The sequence below is a fragment of the Microtus pennsylvanicus genome, chromosome 8 (genome assembly GCF_037038515.1).
Source record: "Microtus pennsylvanicus isolate mMicPen1 chromosome 8, mMicPen1.hap1, whole genome shotgun sequence".
In the NCBI taxonomy this organism is placed as follows: domain Eukaryota; kingdom Metazoa; phylum Chordata; class Mammalia; order Rodentia; family Cricetidae; genus Microtus; species Microtus pennsylvanicus.
The window spans coordinates 23,479,078-23,498,215 of record NC_134586.1 but is presented as its reverse complement, the minus strand read 5'-3'; the positions used below and the strand labels follow the sequence as shown (position 1 = coordinate 23,498,215).

The 19,138-nt window shown below is 50.7% G+C and overlaps 3 protein-coding genes across 3 annotated transcripts; 2 read left to right on the top strand and 1 right to left on the bottom strand.

The window, feature by feature from the left end:
• Positions 1-858: 858 nt before the first annotated feature.
• On the top strand, positions 859-6,538 carry Vamp1 (vesicle associated membrane protein 1). Its single transcript, XM_075982724.1, has 6 exons — positions 859-1,024; positions 4,003-4,129; positions 4,328-4,486; positions 4,941-4,992; positions 5,405-6,364; positions 6,419-6,538. Coding segments are annotated over exons 1-5 (357 nt in total). The 5' UTR covers positions 859-1,022; the 3' UTR covers positions 5,422-6,364; positions 6,419-6,538.
• On the top strand, positions 6,204-7,224 carry LOC142855307 (uncharacterized). Its single transcript, XM_075981854.1, has 4 exons — positions 6,204-6,224; positions 6,355-6,634; positions 6,716-6,850; positions 6,932-7,224. Exons 1-4 carry the CDS (start codon positions 6,204-6,206, stop codon positions 7,222-7,224), a joined length of 729 nt encoding a protein of 242 aa, XP_075837969.1.
• Positions 7,225-10,591: 3,367 nt separating this feature from the next.
• Positions 10,592-18,969, bottom strand: Tapbpl (TAP binding protein like). The gene is made up of 7 exons (XM_075982720.1): positions 18,471-18,969; positions 17,534-17,764; positions 17,128-17,400; positions 14,350-14,688; positions 12,596-12,901; positions 11,107-11,190; positions 10,592-10,938 (listed from the first exon to the last, which is right to left on the bottom strand). Exons 1-7 carry the CDS (start codon positions 18,532-18,534, stop codon positions 10,928-10,930), a joined length of 1,308 nt encoding a protein of 435 aa, XP_075838835.1. The 5' UTR covers positions 18,535-18,969; the 3' UTR covers positions 10,592-10,927.
• Between the last annotated feature and the right edge of the window lie 169 nt (positions 18,970-19,138).

The window sequence follows — 19,138 nt, the reverse complement described above, 5'->3', positions numbered from 1 at the left end:
TCCTCACAGACCCCTCCCCACAAATGAAAAATCTACTCCTTAATGAGTTTTTGGAGGTGGTGTAGAGGAAGGGCTGGAGCTGCAGAGAGACGGCTCAGTGGTTGAAAACATACTGCTTTTGCAGAGGGTTTAGATCTCAGCACTCAGGCACCCACATGCGCACAAAACCATCTGTAATTCAAGTTTCAGGGAAGTCCTCTTCTGGTCTCCAAGGGCACTAGGCAAGCATACATGCAGGCAAAAATTTGTACCATAAAGTAAAAATAAATGAGAAAAAAAGTTTTTTAAAAAAGGCATGAGAAAACAAAACAAACAAAACCAGCCAATTAAACCCCAAAACTGGGAAGTCTAGTTTCTGGGTTGGGTTAACTAAGTCGCTGTGGTAACCTAGACGGTGCAGTTTAGGACGAAATTCATTTAGGAGATGCTATATTAAAAAAACAAAACAAAAGCATTTGGCTTTACGTTCTCAAGCGGAGAGGGTGGCAGGAAGGCCGTCTAGCGGAGGCGCCATGAATTTGCACCCATGCTGAGCCACCGCAGCCCGGAGGATTCCAGGGTCCATGTCACCTGGGTTTCCTTTCGCCAGGTGCTGTGGGCGGGAGCAGTAAGAGTGGCAGGAGCCTCCGGCTCAGCGATTGGTTGGCAGGCGCCACAAACCGCCTAACTCAAGCGCTGAGTCTGATCTGGACGTTAAACGACCACCGTTGTACTGGCCGGTGAAGGAGGAGCAATGAATGAGAGGAAAACTGTGATTGGTGTAGCTGCAGGGGCGGGGCTGGGAGGACATGCCCCGCATGGATTGGATCTAGAGATGTCAACGTCACCCGAGAGGCGTGGTCATCGCTAATAAAGCCCGGAGTCGGCACCGCACCTGCAGTAAGTTCCACAGCAGTTAGAGTTCCGGGTAGCGCGTGTGAGGCGGAGCTCCGCAGTTCCGTCTGCTTCATCCGCAGCGGCTCCCTGTCTGTCTCGTTGCATTCTCCAGAGAGGGACGGACCTCCACTTCCTCTATCAGAAAAATGTGAGTTGACTCTGGTCTAGGGTCCTCGACACCTCCTTACGGACTCTCCCTCCGCAGTGTCCAACTCTGCGGGACGGAAAATGGCGCATTGCAGCAGCTGCAGCGACGCCGGGAACCACCAGCTCGCGCCGCCCCCAGACCGGGCCACCCCGGGATGCGGGCAGCGCTCCATCCCGCACCAACTGCAGTCGGCACTCCTCTGCAGGGCAGGGGCGCGGGGGTCCCACGTTCATTGCATCCTCTCCTCTCGTCTTTGTATCGTGGAAGCCCAAAGGGGAAGAATTGGGGGAGGTATAGATAATGGGCAGGGAACTGGGAGACCCTTCTTGTTTGACAGAATCTGCCTCTGAGAAGACTTATTGGTGCACCCATCCTTAGTAACTCGGGTTGCCTGCAGTCTCTGGGTTTCTGCATGCCCCTCACCCAAAAAAGTGTGATGTACCTGCTCCATGGCTGCGAGCAAAGCTGCAGAAACTTACTTGCTAGTTCTGTGGCGCCTTGTGAGCCGCTCAGAAAGTCTCAGGGGACAGTGGCAAGAGATGCAGCCGTTTATGCTAAGGTGCTTTCCAGTGATCAAGCCCTAGCCAAGTACTGGAGGAGAATTAGGGAGGCCAGTGAATTCTTCATTTCATCCAAAACACATAGTTCATCTCCAGTTGTGTTCAGCATCACCGTCTTCTGAAGATCTGTGGCTAGATAAATTAAGAACTCCCTTCATGATCACATACACATAATGAAGGATTTCCTTTCTATTCATTGCCTGGATCGCTTGCCTGGTGCTAGATGTATTTGTGTGTGTGTGTGTGTGTGTGTGTGTGTGTGCTTACATTTTCCCTCTCTCCCTCCCTCTCTCTCCCTCTCCCTTTCTCCATCCCTCCCTTGTTTGGCTTTTCCAGACCAGGTTTCTCTGTGTAACCCTGGCTGTCCCAGAACTCCCTCTATAGACCAGGCTAGCCTTGAACTCAGAGATCTGCCTGCCCCTGCCTCCCAAGTGCTGGGATTAAAGGTGTGCGCCACTCGGTTTGTGTTGCTTCTTTTGATGATAAAAAAAAAAAGGATTGACTTGTATTACATAAGGATTATAACTCCCTGGGTAGGTTAATGTGGAGTGTTTCCAGCTCCTAACAAGTAGTAAGTGAAGTGAGCCCTTTAAAAGCTCACAGTCATCCCATTCTTTCTTTTTGGGTTTTGTGGTTTTAACATTTTGTGCATTTTTGACAAGCTACTTTATTTGGGGAGGGGCCCTTTGTAGCCGACTTGCTCCAGGTGGTTTCGTGTGTGAGGCTGGAGGAGGAAGGGAAAACATGACGGCTACCAGGAATCACGAGGTCTCTGACCTTAGTCTTGTCATTGGTGCCACCATCCTGGACTCCTTCCAACACTAGCTGCTACCAACTCATTGGAATCCCTGCCCTCAGTCTAGAACTAGATTGCTTAGCTCGCTCAATAGCAGCGCAAGCCTTGTGGCTCCCGCGGCTCTGCATCTTCCTTTCCTTCCTCAGTGTCTAGGGAGGACATGGGAAAGTGACTCTTTAAGTGGAAGAAGCCAATGTAATCTGAATATGGCCTCTCTAGGGGTGAGAGCATCTTGTCTAGAAGAAAGTTACTTACTTATGGAAAAGGAGATTCAAGGTATTAATTCTATTGTGATTAATCAAGGAATTTACTTTTTTGGCAACTTCATGATGGCTTAACTTCTACCTTATTTATTCTTGGACTTCTCTGGCAAGGATGTTTTATGGAGTTTAGGAAATTTCTATTCTCCATCAAATTTTAGATATCTCTCTTTACCTTGCTTGTGAAGCCTCCACATGGCAGGGAAAAAAAATCTCCTTTTGTAGGTTTGATTTTGGGAACTTGTTAGCTGGTGAGTGTCAGAGACAAGCTTATCTTAAAGACCTCGCACTTACTACACATGTGGACGCACTCCTTTAACCCTGGCACTCGGGAGGCAGAGGCAGAGGCAGGTGGATCTCGGTTTTAGGCTAGGCTGGTCTACAGAGAGAGTTCTGGGACAGCTAGGGAACAGGAAATACCTGCCTCTAAATTTGTTTAAATAATAAATACATAAGAAAAGAAAAAAATCCAATCAACCAAAAACCAAAACCAAAGACAAGACCAAGCCCACTCAGAACCATTCCCTCCAAGGCCATGAGTGCTCTTGGCCGTCAGTGCGGGAAGAGGGGCTCGTCCTCACATGCTGCGCAGTAGTGCACTTCAAGCTTTCTCTCCAGACCCGGGCCCAAGGCAGCACCCTGAGACTCTGCTGAGTCTGAAGAAGGACGGGATGACAGTGCTGCATGTGCAGGGAAGAGTATTTCTAGCGTTTTTACTTTGGGTCTGTGCTCTTGGAACAATTAATGTAATTGCTTTAAACCCCAGATTCAATTTAAATGAAACCCCTGTCTTCTCTCTGCCAAAAATAACGCAAATATCCCTGACTCACTCCGTCTATGCAGACATTGCCTTTGGTGAGTCTCCAGATTGTTTTTACAGCAGCTGGCATGCACCAATTATAGTAGAAAACCTAACTGTGGCCGACCCCCCACAAGCTTGCCCCTGTCACACTCCAACCAGAGCACAGCTGTCCTCACAGTTTAGTCTTTTCTACAAATCTTTTCTCTTCTGGCTTGGGTTTTCCTGTTTTATTTCATGGGAAGAACTTCTAATGGCCAGGCAAATTCCATTTAGGTCAAGGCTGGCGTGTTTGTCCCTATGGCCATTTGCCAGAGGATGTGCCTGAGTTTACATCACAGGGTAGCCCCAATCAAGATCTCTTAATGGCACTGTGACCCTCATCCGAATGGCAGGAGATCTTTCGTCCTCTGCCCCGTGTCTCTAGGCTGTATCTCAGCTCTTGGGATTGCAGAGGAGCTAAACAGTTCTCTGTTTGCATTCACGCTTTGCTTGGCGGTACGTGCCGATGCCTGTGAGTCTCTCCTTGTCTCAGTCACTGTACTGTTTGCTTCTCTCCACAGGTCTGCTCCAGCTCAGCCACCCGCTGAAGGAACAGAAGGGGCTGCCCCAGGTGGAGGTCCTCCTGGTCCTCCTCCTAATTTGACCAGTAATAGACGACTACAGCAAACCCAGGCACAAGTGGAGGAGGTAGGTACCTGGCCAATCCTTGAGAGTTTCTAAACCGGGAATCTCGGGAACAGAAAGCATCGTCTCATCTGTTCTCTTCTATACAGGGCCAAACAGTCCTTGGACTCACAGGCCTTGGCTTGTGATCTCCCGGGCATTGCTCATTTCCTCTGTCTCTAGTAGGGAAATCTCAGAAGCTCTGTTCCTGCACCCCCTCAGGTGGTGGACATCATGCGTGTGAATGTGGACAAGGTCCTAGAGAGGGACCAGAAGCTGTCAGAGTTGGATGACCGAGCTGACGCCTTGCAGGCCGGAGCGTCACAGTTTGAGAGCAGTGCTGCCAAGCTGAAAAGGAAGTACTGGTGGAAAAACTGCAAGGTGCGCCTCCCTGCCCTCTCCTGCTTTTCCCTCTGAGGTCTGCACACCTCCTTGATATGCATTGCCTGTATTGGCCACCAGGGTAGGCTAGAGTATTCAGAACCACAGAGAAAGCCCTGTGTAGAGGAATTTAGAATTAGGCTAGTGAAGTAGCTTTTTTTCCAGAAATTCTCGCCTGGCTCTTCTTCAGACCCCCAACAGCAACACCCTGGCTCAGTACATGTATTACAATGTCTGTAGACGTAGCCAACACTTCACAAAATTTGCCTTTCCATTGGAATTCCAAGAAAGAATGAACAGGCATCGGGAGCTAAGCAGAAACAAGGCTGAGTGTCTGTGCTCTGTCTTTATGAGCCTGGGAGAAGCAGAAGCCTGTGGATGTCTTCTCGTCTCCAGTCCTGTTCCCTTCTTCCTTCCTGAGTCCAAGGGCTCATGCTCTGTCATGTCTCCTCAGATGATGATCATGCTGGGAGCTATCTGTGCCATCATCGTGGTCGTTATTGTAAGTAAGTATCCCTGAGGTTGCCATGGGGTGAAGAGGTGGGAAGGTCCTGGAGTCTTCTCCCAGCCCTGCCTGTGTCTGCCTGCCTGCCTGCTGGGGAGTGGGGCTGCTCTGACTGAGGTATGGAGACCGCTGCTGTGGGATCATCGCCTGGTTGGTGGGGGGAGGGAGGGCAAAGACAAGGAGATTCCTTGACGGACAAGCCTCCCCCTTCAAAGAATTGTGGGAAGATGGCCCCTTCTGCTGAGAAGTGTGGCTGTGCTGTTTGTCTCTGCCTGTGTCCCAGGGAGACCTTGGGACTGGGTTGCCTGTAACTGAGAGATCTGGTTGTCTAGTAACGTGATGTAACTTGCCCTCTTGTTTTCTCCTGTCTCTTTTTTCTTCTTCGTCTGGGACTTCCTGATTCCTGTGTCCAGTCTACTTTTTTACTTGAGAATGTGCCATCCCGTCCCTGTTCTCCATTGCCATCCAAGTTCATGTCTTTTTCTTCCTGTCTGCTCTCTCAGCCAACTCCTTCATCTGCCTGTCTCCATTCTAGCCCAGGCTTCTCCGTCACCCATGCCTCCTTTTCTGTTGCAACCGTTTGCACTCTTCCTTCACACCAGAAATGCTGCGCGTGGCCGGTCATGACGTCACTACCCAAAGAGCAACAGCTGGCACCCCCTCCTCACCCCAGAGCTTAAAAGTGCTGTGGCCAGGGTGTCTGAGAAGCTGGCATGGTTGAGGGAAGGAGAAGGGTGTTTGTCTCCAGCTAGGCTGGCCTTCAGCACGAGGGACCCAGACTACTTGGGAAGTAATGACTTGCTGCCTGTTTTATATAATAGTTGGTAACCACTACCCTGGAATCTTTCCTTCATACCAGGCCGGTCTCGGGTCCCAGAGGTCTGTGTAAAGACAGAAGTCAAACTGGAATTTTGTAGTTACTGCTTGTCTGTCAGTGTAAGATGTTCTGTGTCTTTGGGGAACTTTACAGCCTTAGACATTGTTCTCTGTGGGCTTAGAAAACAAGTACTCACTGATTATAAAAACAGCAGGAGACTCTTACATCTTCCTAGAAGCCATCCCACATGCTTCTGTCTAGGAGGAGCCGCTGTCTCTTCATCTTTTCTGAACTGTTCTGTGTTGCTCATGAGGGCACCAAATGATTCCAATCAGCTTTGAGAACATGCTTCTTGCCATCTCATTATTGAAGTTCAGCCTCCCTTGCTGTTGATAATGGGAACTGGGTGTGAAATGGTGAGACTCCCAGGCTCCCACAGAACCCCTTTCTCCACACCTTTCTCTCATTTTTGCCTGACATAGGGATGTGGCAGGAAGGCCTTTCCAGCAAAGCCCGCAGCTCAGTCTTGGATGGGAGGGGTGCTAGCCTGTGACAGGTGTGCTGTGCACTGAGCCCGTGACGGGTGTGCTGTGCACTGAGCCTGTGACAGGTGTGCTGTGCACTGTGCCCGTGACAGGTGTGCTGCGCACTGCGCCCGTGACAAGTGTGCTGTGCACTGAGCCTGTGACAGGTGTGCTGTGCACTGAGCCTGTGACAAGTGTGCTGTGCACTGAGCCTGTGACAGGCGTGCTGTGCACTGAGCCTGTGACAAGTGTGCTGTGCACTGAGCCTGTGACAGGTGTGCTGTGCACTGAGCCCGTGACAGGTGTGCTGCGCACTGTGCCTGTGACAGGTGTGCTGTGCACTGAGCCCGTGACAGGTGTGCTGCGCACTGTGCCCGTGACAGGTGTGCTGCGCACTGTGCCCGTGACGGGTGTGCTGTGCACTGAGCCCGTGACGGGTGTGCTGTGCACTGAGCCCGTGACAGGTGTGCTGTGCACTGAGCCTGTGACAGGTGTGCTGTGCACTGCGCCCGTGACAGGTGTGCTGTGCACTGAGCCTGTGACAGGTGTGCTGTGCACTGTGCCCGTGACAGGTGTGCTGTGCACTGCGCCTGTGACAGGTGTGCTGTGCACTGTGCCCGTGACAGGTGTGCTGTGCACTGCGCCTGTGACAGGTGTGCTGTGCACTGAGCCTGTGACAGGTGTGCTGTGCACTGAGCCTGTGACAGGTGTGCTGTGCACTGTGCCCGTGACAGGCGTGCTGTGCACTGCTGTGCCAGCATGGGGCCTCGCATCTGGAGCTGTCTGCTTCTCCTCCTTCAGTATCTTCTCTGGAACCATCCTCCCCCGTCTGAATTCTGCATTGCCTCCTCTCCTCCACTCCCCTTGCATGCCCTGTGCGAATAGAGGCTGAAACCTGAGGATGGGAGCTGCTGCTGAGCCTCACAGAGGATGCGCATGCCATAAACCCAGGTGCTAGGGGGGAGTGCAGGAGGGGGTGCTCTCAGGACTTTATTACTTCTGTCCTCTGGGCCACAAGCAGGAGGAGGCTGGGGCCGTGCCAGCCCGCGTGCCCCCTTTCCACGCAGCAGCATTTCACTCTGCAAAACCATCCTTCTTTCCCTTTGCCCATTTCCCACATTTCCTTCGTCCTGCCTCAGGGCGGGACTGAAGAGCTGAAGAAAGCAGTCAGTGTACTCTCCCAACGTCCCCCCGAAGCTCTCCACTATCCTCTGGGCTTCTCTTTGCCTAGTGCAGGGGGGGTCATCGCTGGAGAAGAACCGACACTGTCCTCGATGTACTCCGAGCCTGGAGCAAATTTACCCGGTTGGCCCACCCAGTCCTAGCACGGGAATTCATTCCTGGGTTTCTGTCCCGCTAAGGCTTACCAGGTGTAGCTGGTTTTGTTCTTTTGGGGTATTAGCCTTTTACTTTCTTTCTCACCCCACCCCGAGCCCTCTTCTGTGTCTTTGCAGTCTCTTTGCTCCCACCACCCGTGTGCATGAGCAATTATGCCTCTAACCCTGGGACTTTGCAGCCAGTGAAGCCAAGCTTCCCACATCCCCTTCTTTGGTTTGTCATGAGACGATGTGGGGTTTCTTTCCATTGTGTCTGTCATTGCCTCTGTCTTTTTCCTAACCCAGTCTCATAGTTTATGTATAGAGTAGTAAGAGTTGTATTTCCACCAAAGGCATGTGACATATCTACCAATTTCATGTATTCTCAATGACGGCGAAAAATACAAATTCCTTCCACAACATCATTTTGGTTGTTGTTTGGGTTGTTGTGCCTGGGAGGGGAGAAGAGGGTGTCATCCTAGGTTGGCTGTAGGCCAGAAGGGCTGCCTGGTGTGTGTTCTTCGGTCTTCCTGGAAATTAAAGTCTCTGTGTTGGCAGAGGAAGTGGTCTGTGTTCTTAGCCTTCGTACATGAAGCAGCCCAGCCTGTGCAGGTGCTGGTGAGAGGAAGTGATGACAGGAAGCGGAGTGGGCACTCACACTGGCAAACAACTGCAGGCTTTCTCAGGCCTCCCCCGGCTGCCTCCACCTGCTTATCGTCTTTTACGGGTTGTGCCTAGATGAGGCTTCCAGCCCTTACCTCCTTTTTCTCGTCCTCATGCATAGTTTGCTCCTCCCTTCTAATTAATTTTTATTTATTTATTTTTAGTGTTTCAGGACAGGGGTTTCCAGTGTGCACCACTGTGCTTGTCTCTTAAATGCATTCTCCAGACTAAGGTCTTCTGAAATAGCAAGCTCGCCTTAGGACCGATTCCTGTTTATTGTAAGCATGTGCGCGTTTGCCTGCATGCATCTATTTATTTACACCACGTGTGCCTGGCACCCAGAAGAGGGCATTGGATCCCATGGATTTACACATGATTGCGAGCCACCATGTAGGTGCTGGGAAGCAAACCTCTCCAAGAGCAGCCAGTGCTCTGTGAAGTAGTAGTCTCTCCAGCCCCTCCAGCACCTTAAGACATTGCTCTGTGGCTCTAAGCCCAGGAATTTTTTTTCTTTTTCTTTTTTCTCTTCTTTTCTCTTCGTTTTTTTCTTTTTGAAGCAGGGTTTCTCTGTATCACAACTCTGGCTATTCTGGAACTCACTCTGTAGAGCAAGCTGGTCTCAAACTCACAGAGCTCTGCCTACTTCTACCCCTCCAGTGCTGGGATTAAAGGCACATTGCCTGTCAGCCCAGGGAATTTTTATTGTTTTTTTCAAGACAAGATTTCTCTGTGTAGCCGTGGCTGTCTTGAAAAATCACTCTGTAGACCAGGCTGGCTTTAAACTCAGATCTGCCTGATGTGCTGGGATTAAATGCATATACTACCACCCCTGTTTTTTTTTTTTTTTTTTTTCCAAGACAGAGTTTCTCTGTGGTTTTGGAGCCTGTCCTGGAACTAGCTCTTGTAGACCAGGCTGGTCTCGAACTCATAGAGATCCGCCTGCCTCTGCCTCCCGAGTGCTGGGATTAAAGGCGTGCACCACCACCGCCCAGCCCTGTTTTGTTTTTTAAATTCTGTTTAGGGCAGGAGAGTTGGCTTGGGGTTAAGAACACTTGTTCCTCTTGCAGAGAACCCACGTTTGATTCTCAGCACCCGCACCCGCATGATGGTTTACAACCACCTGTAACTCCAGCCCCCGGTGAGCTGATGCTCTTCTGGTACCAGGCATGCAGGTGGTGCACACACATACATGCAGACAAAATGATTATACACATAAAACAATAAAGTAGATGCATCTGAAGAGGACTTCCAGAGGACCTGGCTTCTCTCTCCAGCATCCACATGGCAGCTGGCAACCGTGGATGACTCCAGCGACTCTTCTAACCTCTGCAGGCTTCTTCATGCATGTGGTGCACAGACACACACCCAGGCACGCACAAACACAGATTTTTTTTTTTTGATTTTCGAGACAGGGTTTCTCCATAGCTTTTTGGTTCCTGTCCTGGAACTAGCTCTTGTAGACCAGGCTGTCCTCGAACTCACAGAGATCCACCTGCCTCTGCCTCCCGAGTGCTGGGATTAAAGGCGTGCGCCACCACCGCCTGGCTCACAGATTTTTTTTAAAAGATATATTTGTTTTTATTTTGTGTGCATTCTTGCTTTTCTTGCATGTTTGTCTGTGTACCACATGCATGCGCCTGATGCCCAAGGAGGTCAGAAGAGGGTATTGGGATAAGCTATAGATGGTTATGAGCTGCCAAGTGGGTGCCAAGAGCCAAGTCCAGGTCCTTTGGAAGAGCAATCTTAGCTACTGAGCCATCTCTCCAGCATCCCTGTTTTGTATTTTTTTTTTTTTTTTTTTTTTTTTTTTGGTTTTTCGAGACAGGGTTTCTCTGTGGCTTTGGAGCCTGTCCTGGAACTAGCTCTTGTAGACCAGGCTGGTCTCGAACTCACAGAGATCCGCCTGCCTCTGCCTCCCGAGTGCTGGGATTAAAGGCGTGCGCCACCATCGCCTGGCCTGTATTTTTGATAGTAGACTTCATAATCCACAATTTTTATATGCTGAGTTGTGTGTATCCATAACATACCTCATAGAAACGAACACAGGAAACGTCTCCTACAGCTGAGGGAGTGTTACCTAAGAATCACAAACCCCTGGCAACTGTCTGAAGGGTCCAAACCTTAATTTCTGATTATACCACAGTGGGGTGTAGCCCTGGCAGGCCTCTGAGGGCCCCTGCTTCACACCTTGAAGTTGCAAGTTGGAGCAGTAAGAAATGAGGGTGCAGGGATCTGTTGGGACAATGGAGAAAGACAACAAAGTAGAAAAGCTTGGCTGTGTAGACACAAAGTGCATTTATTTGGACAGTGTCAGGAGTTTGTGAGCAGTGGCCGGCCCTGCCCTCTTCCCCTCTCCCTTCACTTGCTCCCTTTGACTGTGGTGTTAGCCTCCACTCAGACAAGTCTGCCCTCCTGTTGTTGCCTCCCTTTTGATCAGCCCAGGGTCTTCTCGACAGGGAAGGAAGGCAGAGACCAGCACCTCACTCCCACACATGGTGCCTCCTTCAGGCCTTTTTCAGTCCCACAGCTCAGCACAGAGTCCTCACAGTAGCTAGAACACTGGTACTCTGCTTTTTCCTTGGAAGCAAGAGAGCAGCTACCTGGAGTGCCTCATAGTCATGGCAGATCTTGACACAGAAACAGAGAAAACAGAAGAAGATTGGTTTCAAATGGGGTACTTCCAAAAGCAGGAATTGGGGACACAGTGGAAATACCTGGAACCCGGCACTTTGGGCTTCAACTCTGGTGCGGGGGGAGGGCAGGTACTTCGGAGTGGGGTTCATATACAGACTCACCTTGCTGTCTCCAGAGTTTCAGAAACAACAGCGCAAGAACGAAGAGAACGGTGGCAAAGAAGCCTCCAAAGACTGTTGTTGGCTCTGTGGGTGAGAAGGAGCACCCTCCCCTTAGGAAGCGAGCACTGCTGTGGGTGCTTGTGCATCTTCACGGGAGCCCTGGGCCCACGCACGCTGCAGGCCTGCATTGTTCAAGACTCAGATTTGTGTTGTTTTCTGCCTCTTTTCACATCAGGATTTGTTCTAAGACAGGGTCTCCCTGACATCCAAACTGGCTTTGAACTTAGGCTCCTGCTGCAGGCTTCTAGTCTGATTATGGGCACACACACACCACTAATCCCCCATTCCACCTCAGACATTTGAAAATGTTTTACAAAAGAGATTGAGTGACTAACAGCAAATAGCTGGGAATAATGTGAACTCTTAACAAAATCTGAGCTCTGGGAAAGCTCATAGTCTGGTGAGAAACCAAATGATGTCTTGGGCTCTCAAATACTTTCATTTTGAGGTTCATATCCTTTTCTGCTTAAAACTGCAACATTCTGTGGCTTTTGGGATGAAGTTCTAGCATGTGGTCCATTGAGATTATAGGGCGTAAGCTTGTAAGGGCATTCAGCTTGCCTGCTGGTCACATTTTCTCTTTCACTATTTACTGGTGGAGAACCTTGGGCAAACTGCTCAGTGTTGCAAATACCAGCTTATCATCTGTAAGTGTTGGATGTGGCGATGGTATCTGTAGTCCCAGTTATTTGGGAGGCTGAGTAGGAGGATTGCTTGGGCAGAGGAGTTTGAGGCCAGCCTGAATAACAGTAAGATCCATTTCCAAAACTAAATAGGTGTAATGTGTGATATCATACTTAAAAGTTGAGAATATTGGGAGTGGAGAGTTGGCTAAGCAGTTAAGAGCACTTGTTGCTCTTGCAGAGGACTGGGGGTTCCATTCCCAGCCCCACATGGTAGCTGACAACCATCTGTAGCTCCAGTCCGAGGGGATCTGATGCCCCCTTCTGGCCTCCATGAGCGTCACATGCACATGGTGCACTTCTATGCAGGAAAAACGCTCAAACTCATGGAATATTAAAAACAGTCTAGAGAGTTGAGTTTCCAATGTCTGGTCACGTAAATGTGCAGATGTAACTACCTTGAAGTATCATTGTCTCTTGCTCCTTTTCTCATATGCCCTCGGCTATAGCCATGCTCCCTAAGTTCTGTAGGCTATTGTACAATCTGGTGTTCACATGGGCTGTGCTCTGGTCATAAGGGCTCCCTTCTTGCTGAACTAGCTCCTAGTGGGAAGGAGCAGCACGCGCCCCTCCAGCCCAAGCTTATTATTTGGAGACTGGGGATTCGCAGCGATAGTGGCTGCCACTCTGGGAGAGGTAAGTCAAGAGTGTGAGGGTGGAAAGAGCATGGGCATCTGCACGAGACTGAAGATGACCCAGAAGTAGGGGAGTCTCAAGTGGAGGAAGAGATAGGACACTCCCAATACCTGTGTTGGGTAAAACCCTCATGCTGACTCTCAGCGGCTCCTCCAGGGAGATGTGGGTAACTTGGCAGATGTAAGTGGCGCCTGCCAGGCCGGGCTCAGCTGTCACGGTGGAAGAGATGCTGTAGGTCCCCATCATGCTTTGCCTGATGCTGGAGAAGGAGGCCCCAGAGACTTGGGCTGGAATTCCACCCTGCTCCTCCCGAATCCATGTCACCACCACATCCAGAGGGTAATAGCCAGCGGCACTGCAGATCAGGGAGGGGGGCAGATCCTTGTTTGCCAAGTTCAGTTGTACTTTGGGGGGAGCTGGAGAAAGATTGTAGAGGTGGCTGATCAGGGCCCACGGAGGAGCCTGCAGCCTCTGAGAGTGAAGGTAGGTTGTGGAGACAGAAACATCTCCATCTTCCAGGGGCTCAACCTGGATGTGGGTCATGAGTGAAATCGTTTCTGGAACTTTAAAGTCAATGACAGGCCAGCATGATTCCTTCCACCCCCACCTCCCAGACAGGGTTTCTCTAGCTTTAGAGCCTGTCCTGGAACTCATTCTGTAGACCAGGCTGGCCTCGAACTCAGAGAGATCACCTCACCTGTCTCTGCATCCCAAGCACTGGAATTAAAGGCATGCACCACCACTGCCCAGCACCCCCCCCTTTTTTAAATAGAGCTGGGAATTCCACCTAGGGTCTTGTACAAGCAAGTGCTGTACCACTGAGCCACAACAGGCAACCTCCTTGGTTTGCTCCTTATTACCCCTGCAAGCAGTGATTGCTCATTGTGATGAGAACTGTTCCCTCTGCCTGCCCTTGACTGACTACCGCCCCCTCAGGAAGTATTGGGAGCAAAGCATGGAGTTCCTTGAGCCCACAGATCTCCAGAGAAGCCAGGAATGTTAAGCACACAGGATTGTCTTTCCAATGGGAAAGATGGAAATCCTGTTCTGACATCCAGAAAGCTGAGAATTAGGAGTGACAGCCTGGTGATCTGTGTCAACTGTTGGTCCAGGCCATATCAAGTTCTTACAACCAAGACTAGTAGTCTAAATGACTCTTATGGCCAGAGGCTCCACCAAGCTCCCACAACCAGCTCCAGAGATACCTAATAGTCTAAATGGCCCTTACAGTTTCTGTATAGCCAGAGCTATACAACTCCAAGCTCCTGCAACCAGGTCGAGGTGGCTAATAGCCCAAATGACTTTTACATTTCCTGTACGACAGACCAGGCCAGAGCCTTCTCTAGGCCTTTAAGCTAGTACAGGTAGCCTATCTCTAGAACCCATCTTCTTGGGAGAAGTGACAGTTCTGATGTAATTACGGGGGATTGTATCACACCAGGAAACTCTTCCCAGATGACACCGTGTTTAAATTTGTTGATGTCACCCTCTGCAAGTCTGACCCAAATTGACAAAGTCAGTGTGAACTGAGTTTTCATTCTTACCTCTTCATGATTCGCTTCCCTGCCTAGACACCCGCAGGGTCCCCTCCAGAAGTGGTCTAGGGACTGAAATTACAGCCGGCCAGCCAGGGCTGCAAGATTCAGGACTAGTTATTTCTTGGGGGAGTTAGCTTGGCATTCAGTGGGGACTCCTTATCAGATGCCATCTGTACCTCCAGGATGAAGACTGTGTTTGAGCTGTGGGAATGGCATTCTTTTTCTCAGGAGATTCCCTCTGGGTTTGGATTTTAGTCTGGGAAAGACTCCCCATAGGCACCCCTCTTTCCCCTCTCCCCAGAATAACCCAGGCCAGCAGGCCTTACCTAGGATGTCAAGGGGGATGATTTGCTGAGCTTGGTACAGAGAGGTAGTGATCTGGCAGATGTAGGTCCCCTCATCCTTCAGAGTGAGGTTGGCTAAGGTGAGCGAGGCATCCCCAGCCGCATGCAGCTGCTCAGGCTCCAGCGTTGCGCCCTTGCGCATAGCCTGCACCTGCCCTGCCTTCCAGCTGTACACCAGCTGCCCGCTGCCTTTGTGCTGCAGCCGCCACTCCACCCCAGTGAGGTCCAGGCTGGGTGCCCTGGAGAAACTGCAGTGCAAGGTCACAGGGGACCCCAGCAGGCGATTCAGGGCTTGGGTCTCTGACGTCACCTGGAACTCCACTGTGGAGAGAATAAAAGGTGACTTGTGGACTGTTTCCTCCCCAGGTCACATGGCCTCTGAGCGGTGGGCAGACAGCTTCTCCAGCTCCCTGCCTCGAACAGTGGCACCTATTGAGTTCATTTCCTGTCCAATGGAGCTGCAAATAAATGGGGCTCTGACAGGGCAGCATGGCACCCGTGGGAGCCTGAACTCTGGGTCCTCCTGCTTAGGTCCCCAGTGCTAGGACTGCAGGTGTACACAGCCCCACCAGCTTTACTACTTAATTCTTCAGTGACTAAAATACGGTTAAGTTCTATGTGTACCGGATCCCTCGTTACTATGAGTAGCGCACTGCCCAGCCTTGATACGCTTCTGGGATCCTTGTTTGGTGGCTATGACTCTCAGCTCTAAGCTATAGCTGTGCATGGGAAGGAACATCTGGGGGTGAAGTGCTGTGGTCCCTATGGTCTAGTCAGTTCAAGGGGAGAATGTCTATTTTAGCAGAGGCAGAGAGGAAGTGGGACAAGATTAATATCTGGTGAGACTGGTCAAGGCCGTGTGGGTCTATGCTATTTCACTTATTGGTCGGTTTTGTTTTTTTTTTTGTTGTTGTTGTTTTTGTTTTTATTTTGGAGACAGAGTTTCTCTGTGTAACTCTAGTTGTCCTGGAACTCGCTCTGTAGACCAGGCTGACCTCAAAGATCCACCTGCCTCTGCCTCCTGAGTGCTGGGATTAGGGATTACAGTCACGCACCACCACAGTGTGGCTTTATTTTTAGGTTTAAATCATCTCAAAAAGGGAGAAGCACTGAGCCACACAAGACCTGTGGTCAATGCTGGACATCTTTTCTGATGTGTCAAGGTTCATTTAGATAGGGCTGTAGAGGCAGTGGAAATGGTAGTGCCTACTTGGACTGTCAGTGACTCAGGAGGCATAACAGGATCATAAGTTCAAGGCCTGCCTGGGCACTTTGGTGAGAGTTCCCATTTCACAATAAAACTGAAAAAGGAGTCGCAGCTGTAGGCCAGCGCAGAGTAGCTGTTTAGCATGCACAAGGCTCTAGGCTCAATCTTCAGCACAGACAAAGTAATTATAAAGGTTAATGTCTTATGGCTTTCCAGGGATCGGAGAGGAGCTCCCCCACATCTCCATCCTTTGTGGATTTGGATGTCTCCCTTTAGAGGCAAAATATTGAACTGGACTCTTCAGATACCTGCTACCATGTTCCTAACTTCTTTGCGCCTCGTAGGTGGCGCTAAATTGGAGAGGACAAGAACTGGTTATTATCATTATTAATTAAATTTTTTCAACTATTTTACATCCCGTCCAGCTTCTCCTCCCTCCTCTCCTTCCGCTCCCTCCCCCATCCCTTTACCCACCTCCATCCACTCCCCATCTGTCTAGTCTCCCTTGGGTGTCAACAAAGCATGGCCCAGCAAGTTGAAGCAGGACCAAGCTCCTCCCTTAGAGCTGGGCTTTGTTTTTTTTGATTTTTCGAGACAGGGTTTCTCTGTAGCTTTTGGTTCCTGTCCTGGAACTAGCTCTTGTAGACCAGGCTGGCCTCGAACTCACAGAGATCCGCCTGCCTCTGCCTCCCGAGTGCTGGGATTAAAGGCGTGTGCCACCACCGCCCGGCTGGGCTTTGTTAATAAGAGGTAGGGAACAAATTCTGTCTCCCTGTGCTCTGTTGAAAGTGCTGTGAGAAACCAGAGCAGTGTGGCTTTTCAGTGAGAGAAAACAGGTGTTTGGCTAAAGAAGAGAGCGGTGGCCACAGGTGTAGACAGAAGAACCTCATTTCCCCATGACAGCCCAGTGAGAGAAAAGTCATCTCCATTTTGGAGAAAATACCTGATGGTTTTTATATTTTGACCCTTAATCAAGTAGGAATCTCCCAGGGTCCCCTGTTTTGGGACTCAGGATATTTTTTTTTTTTTTTTTTTGGTTTTTCGAGATAGGGTTTCTCTGTGGCTTTGGAGCCTGTCCTGGAACTAGCTCTGTAGACCAGGCTGGTCTCGAACTCACAGAGATCCGCCTGCCTCTGCCTCCCAAGTGCTGGGATTAAAGGCGTGCGCCACCATCACCCGGCCTGACTCAGGATATTTTAGAAGGAAAAGATGAAAGTCTATATTGTGGTACCCCAAGAGGACCTATGTGATAGATTATAGACTTTGTTTCTTCCTTCTATCCCAGCTCTCACAACTAAAAGAAAGAAACTTGGGGCCACTGAGATGGCACAGTGGGTAAAGGGGCTTGCTGCCAAGGCTAGTGAACAGAGTTCAGTCCCTGAACCCGCACGGTGGAAGGGGAGAACCAACTCCCACAAGTTGTTCTCTGACCTCTACCTATGGGCTGTGGCATGTGCACGCATGCACGCACGCGCGCGCACACATACACACACACGCAAAGTGTAATAAAAACATAAAAGGAGATCTCGTGCCGCTGCTTTTGATTTTCTCACCTGCAACCTTGACCGTACCCTGGGGACTCAGGGGTAGGTTCTGTGTAGGGTGCCAGACAGCTCCAGTTTCAGCATCTTCTAGAGTCTTCATCACCATGGAGACACTGGGTCCCCCTCTAGATACCTGCACGTTGCTCATGAACCAAGCTGCTCTCTCTGAAGTGGCCTCTGGTCTAGCATGGAGGAAGTACTGGGAGATCTCACAGGTTACCACCTTCCCGCTGCAGTCTGCATGGAGCAAGGCCTCCGCCTGAGGGATCTGTACCAAGTCCACTGGGGAGAAGGGTGGTCACAGAAGTGATATTAGACAGACACCTCTAGGCGGGTGGGAAGCAGGGGTGGGTAGATATGACAGGGACCTGAGCTGTCCCCACGGAGGAATCCTAGGAAGGAAGAAGGCTTTTACCTGAAGCCTCGAAGATAACAGGCTGGTCGTCTTTGTCCACTGTGCTGGCTTGGAAATCAGTGATGTCGTCTAGGGAGCCATCATCCGGCACTGGCACCTGCTTCAGCACAAGCAGGGCCCTCTCCCTGTCCCCTTTGCTGGCAAAAGCCCCTCGATGCCTGTCTTCTGTCACCAAGAAGCAGTCCAAGACTATGTCAGTGGGCTGCCACGGTCTCTCTGCTGTGGGGGGCTCTGCAGGAACAGTGAGATGAACACCTTCTTCCTCCATATTTGCCGCCCACCCCTTTCCAAACCATGGGCTGATCCCCAGGTAAGGACCTCTGGGTCCTGCTGTCTTGGTGCCATTTCATCCAAAACCCAACTTCTAGGGAGGCACCTGCCACTCAGGCAGCTACTCAGGGAATTATTTAAGTTCGGGATCTGTCCTGCTCAGAGTCGGGGATTTATGCTTTTAAATTTTTACAGTCCAACTGTGGAATACAAGGAAAAATTTTTTGAAAGGTGTTCCCAGTAAAACAAAACAAAAACAAAAAGGAACAAATCCTGCCACGGGGGAGAGGAGCTGGCTGGGCTCTTGCTGTTCCTAGGGACGCTGACAGCCATTTTCCCAACCTGCCCAGAGTCCTCTGCATTCTGCCATTGCTGTGACCTCTAGCCTCCTGCTCCAGAGTCACCTCCCCAGTGATTCTTTAGTCTGGGAAGCCCCTTCTCCTTCTAGGGTGCAGTGCTGTCTCCGATGAAATGGTGGCACCCTGCCTTTTCCACAGAGAAAGCCCCTCTACTCCTTCTGGGAGTTCTCAGCTGTACCCCTCTCCAAATTGGCTCCTCATGTGGTCTTGTTAAGCCACACTCATCTGCTGGGCTAGGAAGCTGTTGTTCTGACTCCCTTAGCTCAAGGCTTCCTTCCCCCACCACGGAGCCAGACCTCCGCACTCACCAGTCCCAGCTGCCCCAGAGAGAGCCAGACAGAGCAGCAGACACCAGCTGGGCTCCGAGCCCATGGAGGCTGCTCTCAGGCTCTTCCTCGCTGGCTGCCTTCTCCACGGTTCCTTTGCTACAGATCCGGGGCTGAAGAGAGGATTCTTTGGAGCTCCCCTCTCTTGGCTAGCCGCTTGTGCTCTCTTCCCCTGCTAGATCTCAGTCCGCTTCTCTTTCGCTTTCACTTCGACTGTCTTTGTCGCCTGAAACCATTAGCAGCAGCGGCCAGAACCCTCCTCCCTGTCCTGTCCACCCTGCACCCAAGAAATCCCCAGGTGATTTCAAAACCTGTTTTGTTTCCCCGTCAACTCTAAGTCAAGGCAGGAGAGGGGGTGGAGTCAGAAGAGATCTGCAGGACTGGGACCCTTCATTCTTTTAGGTCCATGTGCAGTCCTGTTGGTCTGCCCAGGTGACAACTCGCTGTTCAGATCCTTGACTCCACGGGTGAGATGGGGTGTGGCCTGGCTGTGGGATTGCCGTCCCAGGAAGCTGGAGAGCTACAGTGTGTGGAGTTTCACTTTCAATTGTATTAGTGTGTGTGGTGTATTCATGTGTGGGGTGAGGGTGCGCAGTCACGCCTGTGTGTGGAGGGTCAGTGTGACCTGTGCACCTTCTCCACGACTCCTC